The sequence below is a fragment of the Triticum dicoccoides genome, chromosome 4B, assembly GCF_002162155.2.
Source record: "Triticum dicoccoides isolate Atlit2015 ecotype Zavitan chromosome 4B, WEW_v2.0, whole genome shotgun sequence".
NCBI lineage: Eukaryota > Viridiplantae > Streptophyta > Magnoliopsida > Poales > Poaceae > Triticum > Triticum dicoccoides.
Genome location: NC_041387.1, coordinates 533,181,839 through 533,191,908, shown reverse-complemented (window position 1 = coordinate 533,191,908; position 10,070 = coordinate 533,181,839). Strand labels below are relative to the sequence as shown.

The 10,070-nt window shown below is 46.0% G+C and overlaps 1 protein-coding gene across 1 annotated transcript; it reads right to left on the bottom strand.

Moving 5' to 3' along the window:
- Positions 1-631: 631 nt before the first annotated feature.
- LOC119292794 (putative cyclin-dependent kinase F-2) lies at positions 632-1,813 on the bottom strand. Its single transcript, XM_037571495.1, has one exon. It carries the CDS (start codon positions 1,811-1,813, stop codon positions 632-634), a length of 1,182 nt encoding a protein of 393 aa, XP_037427392.1.
- Between the last annotated feature and the right edge of the window lie 8,257 nt (positions 1,814-10,070).

Genomic DNA, 10,070 nt, shown 5'->3' with positions numbered 1-10,070 from the left:
TCGAATATAAGTGTCGAATATAAGTGGTGTGGTTTAGTTCAAATATTAGAATAAAACCACGCTACTTATTTCCGAACGGTGGTTATATTTCACAGTATAGAAATTTTTATATTTCACAGTATAGAAATTTGCATTAAAAAGACGGTGGAATTTCGAAAAACACATACACCGAAGTACATGAACAAGTCCAATTGCTGTACTGGTACCATTATTCAACTTATAAGTACTCATGAAATCTGTACCAGCTAGCAGGACATTTTAACCATCAATTCATCCACCACTCAGGATTTGTGTTGCTTAGAACATTTGTACTACATATTTATCATCACTCAGGATTTTGGAAAGAAAAAACCACACAAATTGAGCACTATAACTTGATGACAAGCTGAGCATCTGTAAACAACAGCCTCTGATGGATCTCTCAACACTACATCACAATTTACACATATCTGCATAATGGCACATACAATTCAGAAAAGCAGGCCAACACTAATGGGCGATCCGGCAATCAAGTTCTACTTGATGGCTCATAGATGGCTCATCCACTTCCAAGCACAGTTACATCACGAGAGTTTATCCTAGCATTTACATAGATGGTTCATCCAAGAACAGCTAAATCTGGAGTGTTTAACTAGACTCGATGAGCTGCGTTCCACACGGCGAGTGGAATTTTGAGTAGATTCTTCTCTGGCATGGCCGGCGGGATGAACTTGATCCTTGGCGCCTTCTTTTTCGGGAGCGACAAAGCGTCGACCTTTGGAGCGGCGGCCGAGGGACGAGGAGCAGCAAACCATCGGTGCTTGAGCGCGGCGGCCGCCGTCAGTCGCTTATCGGGGTTGCACGTGAGGAGGCCTTGCAACACCTGGAATCCATGCTCGGACAGCTTCTCTTCAGGGAACAGATCGCGCAGCTTGTTGTGCTTGTGCCCCCGCGGCAGCAGCTTCAGCGTCTTTTCGGTGAGCGGCAGAGAGGTGAACCCCGGCCACGTCCTCTCGTCTGGCGTCCCGAGCAAGCGGAAGATGCTCCAGAGCTGGATGATCTCATTGTCTTTGGCGTCGTCATCATCATCGCCGAGGAACAGCGTCTTACCGGTGAGCATCTCGGCCATGACGCAGCCGATAGACCACGTGTCCACGAGCGCGTTGTAGTCCCGCTTCCCCAGGAGCACCTCGGGCGCCACGTAGAACGGCGTGCCGGCCTGGTTGTACGGCGGCAGCTCGGACATGGAGATCGCCAGCCCAAAGTCGCAGATTTTGACGAGTTCGCCGTCTTGGCCGACAAGGATGTTGCCGGGCTTGATGTCGCGGTGGACGACGTGGCGGTCGTGCATCGTCCTGGCACCGGTGAGGAGCTTCCACATGATGGCGCGCACGGCGGACTCCGGGAGCGGCTGGCCGCTGCGCCTGTTCCGCAGGAACTTGTGGAGGCTCGGCGCGCCGACGTACTCCATGACGAGGCCGAAGGCGCCGTTGTCGGGGTCGCGCACTAGGCCCTCGAAGCCGACGACGTAGGGGTTCCCGTCGCAGGCCTCGAGGAATCGGGCCTCCCGCAGAAGCTCAGCGGCGTTGGGGGGCTGCTGGGACCCCTCCGGCCAGTAGAGGTACTTGATGGCGACGATCCTGCGGGTGTCGCGGTGGCGCGCCAGGAGGACGCAGCCGAAGCCGCCCTCGCCGAGGCGGGTCTCCTCGTCGTACTCCGCGGTGCTCCTGATTCTGGTGCGGCTCCTCTTGCAGCAAGCCGGCGATTGTTGAGGCGCCGTCGTGGTGGCGTGGCCGGCGTCGAGGACTGCGGCAGGCCGCTTGCGGGCGGCCATCGCGCTAGCCCGACGGACGAACAGCTTCGGTTGCTGGAGAGGGGGGGTGCGCGCGCGGTGGAGGCGAGGGCGATTGGAGCAGGGGATCGATGGAGCAGGGGAGGGGAGGTGGGTGGCGAGCAGATGGATCGATCGACGAGATTAGGGTGGAAATAGACGCAGGAGCGATCTCGATTGGAGTCGGATTCAAATTCGAGTCGAAATTACGCCCTAGGCGAGGATCCACAGTCGACGATCCGAGTTAGGGTGGCACACACCGCACACGGCCGCGAATTTCGTTGGCTTGCCGCCCGCGTTTTCGAAGCGCCGGTTAGCTGTGCACTGCAGACACGACGCTGTTCGGGATCTGAAGCCTTTTTTTTTTCACCCTAAAACTTAAAAAGTGGTCGCGGGCTCTATTGTCTTACAGAGCACACGCCCGCGGGAGCCGTCGGATCCAGATCGAGGCGTCAGGTGTCCGATGGTCGGATTTTTGAAACAACCCACCCACCCCCTCCTTTTCACTCTCCCGATGCAGCCACTCTTCCTCTCTCTCGCTCTTCTTCCCCTGATCCGGTGCCACACCATCTCCGGATGCGCCGCCGTACCATCTCCGGATGCGTCGCCACCGCCCACATCTTCTTGCCCAGCCACCACTCCCACCATCTCCTCACTCCCCTCAGCCTCTCTCCCTTGCCCGTGGGGCTTCAAGATTGAGCAGGTGAGCCGACGGCCAGATCCACGATGCACACCGCTGTCTTGTCGTCGCGGCTGACGGCCATGTCCTCAGATACGCCGTCAACTCCTCGCAAGGTGCCCCTCCGCGCCGCATCCGTGCCCCGCGGTGTGCTATTCGGGTGGCTGCAGGAGCTCCGCATCTCTTGCAACATTGCGGAGATGCTGCCCATCCGCGCGGTCGACCTGGGCCGCAACGAAGGTGCTCAGGTCACCTCCTTCCCCACGTCCGCGCGCTGCGGAGGAGCCAGCCCCCGTGTGTTCTTCTCTGGTGAGCCGTGCCTTCCGATGCTGCTCTTCCGTGTTTGGTGCCGCTGATGCTGAAGCCCTCCCGGAAGGATGTCCCAGACTCCCAGTGCATTAGTTGGTCACAGGGAAAAATCACCACTTCAGGAATCCCTTTCTAACCTGGCAAGTACTATTTTTCTACTTGAGTTGGCTGAAAAAATGCCCCTAATTTATGCTCGTAGTGTGTTCAGTTTGTTATTTAAGCTGCCATCTTTTGATCAACGGCTGATAGTGTTAGCAATTGAGAATTGCTAGCTTTTAGTACTCCTTGTCTATTATTTTTCATTGTTGATTGATGAGCCGGGAGAAATTGCATGCATTGGGATAGAGAGGTGCCTAAAAATAATAGAAACTTACATAAGAACTTACATACGGTGGTACTATTAGTTTCTCACGGTCATGTAACAGTAGCTCAAAGCAAGGAGGGTTGTACTATCGATATGGGGCTGTTTTCTGGAATGTTGGCGTAGATAACCAGTGCGTACGATGTGCCTCCTAGGTTGTTGATTTGATTGGTGTTGTAGTAGTCATAACATTTTGCATTTTTTTAAGTGGATAGATACTAGACAGTAGAAAGGGTTGATTATTATAGTACCTTTTTTCTGGCGATGTTTGAGAGGAGTGCGGGGTGGAAAGTTGCCAGGCAGAGGCTACGAGTTGCCAGATCTGTGGGCATGAGTTGCCAGATGTGTGGTACGAGTTGTCAGATATGCGGTTTTTTGAGCTTGACAGTAGTGTGCCCCCCCCCCCCTCACAAAACTTGCATAACAATTGATAAGTAGTTGGTTGTTTTTGCTTTTCGACTCGCCCAATGGTTTAGTGTCAGGGGGAAACTCGCCAGGGGGAGGGAATAGGGGGTTGTGTGTCAGGCAAATCACACATGTAGAACAGGCAAGTCACATTCAAATGTCAAGCAAGTAGCATACTCAATACTAGCTGCAGGTAAGCTCTTTTTATTTTTCCCTTTTCAAACACCCACGTGATTTGTTTGACATTTGAGGAGGACTTGCTTGACATTTGAATGTGACTTCCTAGTGTTAAGTATGTGATTTGCCTGATGTTTTATAGGCAAACTCTGTGACTTTGCATGTTTCTCAATGTGTGATTTACCTAACACACAACCCCCTCTCCCTCCACACTTGAAGTTTGTTTAGGAAAATTGTTTCTAAGTTTTTTCAAACAAACCAACCTATAGCTTGTGTATTTCATTGTCCACATTTTTTCCAAATGAACACAAGGTTTCTTGTCTACCCTAGCAAGTTAGAATGCATTAGACACTGCATTGCAGCTACTGATGAGTAGGACTTGCTTGACATTTGGCCGTGACTTGCTAGTGTTAAGCATGTGACTTCCTTGCTGTTTTTTGTGACTTGCCTGTTGTGCATGTGTGATTCACCCGACACACAATCCTTTCTCCCTTACTCGAGGTTTGTTTAGGGAAATTATTTCTATGTTTTCCAAACAACAAACCTATAACTTGTGTGTTTCGATGTCCCCAATATTCAAAAAACATTTTGTTGCATGTTTCCTGTTAAAAGGAACATTTTGTGAAAAGGGTAAATCACCATTCGCACGCCGGGGATGGGAAGGGGAGAGTGCCGAGTTGTGCTTTACATACCACATGCAGGAGGCGGATGTGTGAGAGGAAGGGTGGGGTGTGTGCGGGATAGGGATGCAGATCTATGAGTGCATTTTTGTGCAGGGGATGAGTACGATATGCATGGGACGAGAGGGAGGGGGAATGGGTTTTGATGATGATATAATCATCATCAGGTTTTTGATAACAGGCAATTTTTGGGAGGGCTTGAGCTGGAAGTTGCCTGGCGGAGGGGCATGAGTTGCATGCTCGATTGCTCGTGTATATGTAATCTGGGAAACTGATAAGCAGAGTACACGAGTTGGACTGCCTCGGGAAAGTGCCGAAAATTGCCCAACACAGAGTAGACAGTTGCTACATCTGCTGGTGTGAGTTACCGAAAGTATTTTTTTCTTCAGAAAAATGATAGCCAGTCCATGCTTGATTTTTTATACAGATGTGTCGCTAGGTTTACATGAAGTTTGATCATGTGTTTAAACTTGCCTAACCATTTTTGTGTATGTACTATTTGCCTCAAAATGATGTAGAACTTTGTCCTCAAAATGTAGTCTCTTGATAGTTCAGAAAGCACACACATATCGGGGGCTAGGCAACTTCAGACAGCTAGACCAAGCAATTGACACACACACACAGAGATCAAGCAACTTTAAAACTATTCTAGGCAAATGGCAAAGAACAGAGTGAAAGCCAAGTGCACACATTTAGGGGGGGGGGAGGAAGGGTTTTGGGTGTTAGACATTTTATGCGTGTGTAAACAGAGAGTTCACAAATCTTTTTGTCCAAATAATAGGCAAGTCATAGATAAACCCGTAGCAAGTCCCATGTAGTTGTCAAGCATCCTATTTGACCATCGAGTACTACTAGCAGTGGAGCAATTGGGCTTTAGTGGAGCATTTGGGCTTTGGTTCAGATGTTGGGCTGTGTGAGTTGTGAAAACTCGGACTTAGGCCTGTCTCCTGACATTTCTCGGGTAATTCGGTGTACTCGGGGTACTTCACGAATACAACCGAAATCACCGATACATGTTCGGTTTTTTAGGATCACTGACCGAAGCTCTAACTGAAGAATTCGGTTTTGGTCTCTTCGGGTTTGGTCACAGTTAATTCGGTTCGGTACTTCGGTCATCGGTTTATATGCCCACCCCTAGGTGTGGAGGCGGGGGTGGGATGGAGTGGGCTGCCCATTACGAGTTTCTACCTTTTTTTTATAAACCAAAACCTGGAGTTTTGCCTGGATATACTATGCAAATTGCTTAGATCAGAGCATAACTTGCCTACAACCACAAATGCATTTGCCCGGGGGACCACACTTGTTGATCCACAGCATATAGGTCCAGATTTTTTTTCCTGAAAGTGTAGGAATTGCCTTCTATCTACTTGTAGTTGCTTCTTACTTCCACTTTTTAATCTTTTTTTTCTTCGGGGCAAGCAAACTAATGAATTCGCTGCAAAATCTATGGAAATTGCCTACAAAACAAGTATGAGTTGCTCTTGCCGTATTCGTTGTGGGCAAAGCACAGGTATGTGTCGCAAGCTTTGGATTCGTGTGTTGTTCTCGCCGTATTGGGCGAGCGGCCGTAGTAGTTTGCCACGACTGCAGGATGGGGTGCGCCTCGGGGGTCCGTTGGTGCGCCGATGATGACGGGGGTTGGGAGAGCGCTGAGGTGGGATTTTAAGACGACATAGGGAGGCAGATGTGCGAGAGGAAGGGATTGGGATGGGGTTGGGGACACGAGGTTCATGGAGCGCATCACCGTGCAGGAGAGGGGCGAGATTGATTTGCAGGGGGCACAGGGAGCGACGGGATGTAAGCTTCTTTTCACTTTTTTTAGTTCTTATGATAATTCAAAAAACACACACAGATCAGGGTTAGTCAACTTCAAAACAGTAGGCAACTACAAAAAAAAACTCTAGGCAAATCCCCTACAATAATAGGCAAGTCACACATAAAACTCCAGCAAGCCCCAACAGTTACTCTCGACACTGATCCATCTCCTGCCATCGAAGAGCATCAAACAAAGCTGCACGGAGAAAATATATAACCGAAATGATATTTTTTTTGCAAGCTGTTTTTATCCCAGGTTTTTTTTCTCTTTATTTTTTAGAATGACGCCCACATGCTCTCTGGGTTTCTCTGCAGGCACAAAGTAGTTTTCCCATTATTGGGTACAATTGTCAGAGAGGGACAAAGGAAATCGTGATCCGGGGGAAGCGTCCCACATATATCAACATGAGTGAGAATCTATCCCAAGAAGTTGTGCCCATAATGCCCATAATTGGGTACAAGCTGCGGGTTAACTTGGTTTGATTCAATTCTTATAAGAATTCAGAAAGCACAGACATTCTGGGTTAGCCAACTTCAAAACCATTGGGCAAATATAAAAAAAGTATAGGCAAATCACATGCAATAGTAGGCAAGTCATACATAATTGGGTACAAGCTGCGGGTAAGCTTGTTTTTGTTTCACTTGTTTGATTCAGTTATAATAATTCAAAAAGCACTGACAATCTAGGTTAGTCAACTTCAAAAACATTAGGCAAATATAAAAAAAGTATAGGCAAGTTACACATAAAACTACAGCAAGCCCATGTAGTTTGGCAAGCAGATCTTGATTTCTGTAGTTGCAAGTCACACATTAAAATTGTTTGCAAACCCCATATAGTTGTCAAGCAAGTACTGCTATTTCTTTGGTTGTGTAAAATATCTAGCATTTTTTAGAGTAGTGAAAGTCAGGTAAATGACATTTTGGGCACACATTTTTAGGTGTCAGGGAAGTTTTTTGGGATGATCAGAATTATGGAAGCAGATTTGACACAAGTCCCATGCAGTGGTTAAGCAAATCCTGATGTTTTGGATTGTTGCAAGTCACATATAAAATACCTTACAAGTCCCATATAGTTGTCAAGCAAGTCATGCTTTTCTCATAGGCACATATATTTTTAGGTGGTACGAAGTGGTTTTGGGATGTTCGGAATGTGGAAACAGACTATTCACAAATCTGTTCGTGTCCACAAAATAATAGGCAACTCACACATAAAACTGAAGCAAGTCCCATATAGATGTCAAGCAAATCCAGAATTTTGGTATTCAAAGCAGGATCAAAGCCAAACTACTTCTTGCATTGTTTCATTTTTTGGTCCTTAGTTTTTCATCATAAAAGATGACACAACTTGCTTACACGGTAGCAGAAGTTGCCTAAAAGATTCCCAATAAGTTGTTTTAGATCCATATACAAGGTTACTTAGTTTACTTTGTTTTGTTTTGTATTTTTTATAGGTCCCACCCCAATAAAACATGTTCAAAGCTATCAAAGTAGTGCCCAAGTAAGGAAACCACCACCAACTACTCTCCAGGTAATTTCTCACCACCTACTCCAGAGACTTAGTTGTTTTACTATGTAAGAAAGACCTTGTTTTCTTTTTTGGAGCCCAGCAGGTCAGTACACGTAAACATATCTATAGATGTTTTGCTTAATGGTAGCACTTGATTTGCTTTAAACAACCTCACTACTTGCCTAAATTTTTGGGGGATACACGAGTTTTCTCACTTTTAACCCATTTTATTTTCTTTTAAAGTGCTCAAGTAGTTGCTCACAAACTTATTCTTTCTACACATAAAGTTTTCTAGCACCCATGAACACACAGGGAGTTCCTTGCTGGTAATACTTGCTGGTAATAACTATGGACCCGAAGGTCTATGGTAAACTACTCACAACTCATCGGAGAGGCTATGGTGCTGATGTAGAAGCCCTCCGTGGTCGATTCCCCCTTCGTTGAAGCGCCGGCGAAGGCTCCATGATGGGATCTTGCGGATACAGAAGGTTGTGGCGGTGGAATTAGGTATTTGTGGTGCTCCTGGATGTTTTCAGGGTATGTGGATATATATAGGCGAAGGAGGTCGGTCAGGGGAGCCACGAGGGGCCCATGAGGGTGGGGGGCGTGCCCTCCTGCCTCGTGGCCGCCTCGGCTGCTTCTTGACGTCCACTCCAAGTTTCCTGGGTTGCGTTTGTTCCAAAAAGATCGCTCCCGAAGGTTTCATCCTATTTGGACTCCGTTTGATATTCCTTTTCTTCGAAACACTGAAATAGGCAAAAAAACAGCAATTCGGGCTGGGCCTCCGGTTAGTAGGTTAGTCCCAAAAATGATATAAAAGTGTAAAGTAAAGCCCATAAACATCCAAAACAAGTAATATAATAGCATGGAACAATAAAAAATTATAGATACGTTGGAGACTTATCAAGCATCCCCAAGCTTAATTCCTGCTCGTCCTCGAGTAGGTAAATGATAAAAACAAAATTTTTGATGTGGAATGCTACCTAGGATATTTCTCAATGTAATTTTCTTTATTGTGGCATGAATGTTCAGATCCAAATGATTCAAGACAAAAGTTCATATTGACATAAGAAATAGTAATACTTCAAGCATACTAATCAAGGTAATCATGTCTTCTCAAAATAACATGGCAAACGAAAGTTATCCCTACAAAATCATATAGTCTGGCTATGCTCTATCTTCATCACACAAAATATTTAAATCATGCACAAGCTCGGTTTTAGCCAAGCAATTGTTTCATACTTTAGTATTTTCAAACTTTTTCAATCTTCACGCAATACATGAGTGTGAGCCATGGACATAACACTTTATGTGGAATAGAATGGTGGTTGTGGAGAAGACAAAAAAGGAGAAGATAGTCTCACATCAACTAGGCATATTAACGGGCTATGGAGATGCCCATTAATATATATCAATGTGAGTGAGTAGGGATTGCCATGCAACGGATGCACTAGAGCTATAAGTGTATGAAAGCTCAAAAAGAAACTAAGTGGGTGTGCATCCAACTCGCTTTCTCACGAAGACCTAGGGCATTTTGAGGAAGCCCATCATTGAAACATGCAAGCCAAGTTCTATAATGAAAAATTCCCACTAGTATATGAAAGTGACAACATAGGAGACTCTCTATCATGAAGATCATGGTGCTACTTTGAAGCACAAGTGTGGTAAAAGGATAGTAACATTGTCCCTTCTCTCTTTCTCTCTCATTTTTTTATTTGGCCTTTTTCTTGGCCTTTCTCTTTTTTTATAAAGTCCGGAGTCTCATCCTGACTTGTGGGGGAATCATAGTCTCCATTATCCTTTCCTCTCTTGGGACAATGTTCTAATAATGAAGATCATCACACTTTAATTTACATACAACTCAAGAATTACAATTTGATACTTAGAACAAAGTATGACTCTATGTGAAGGCCTCCAGCAGTGTATCGGGATATGCAATGAATCAAGAGTGACATGTATGAAAGAATTATCAAGGTGGCTTTGCCACAAATACGATGTCAACTACTTGATCATGCAAAAGCAATATGACAATGATGAAGCGTGTCATAATAAACGGAACGGTGGAAAGTTGCATGGCAATATATCTCGGAATGGCTATGGAAATGCCATAATAGGTAGGTACGATGGCTGTTTTGAGGAAGGTATATGGTGGGTGTATGGTACCGGCGAAAGTTGCGCGGCACAAGAGAGGCTAGCAATGGTGGAAGGATGAGAGTGCGTATAATCCATGGACTCAACATTAGTCATAAAGAACTCATATAATTATTGCAAAAATTACAAGTAATCAAAACAAAGTATTACACGCATGCTCCTAGGGGAAGGGTTGG

What these genes read in the sequence shown, in the direction of transcription:
- LOC119292794 (XM_037571495.1), bottom strand. Translation starts at nt 1,813, where the DNA reads ATGGCCGCCCGCAAGCGGCCTGCCGCAGTCCTCGACGCCGGCCACGCC.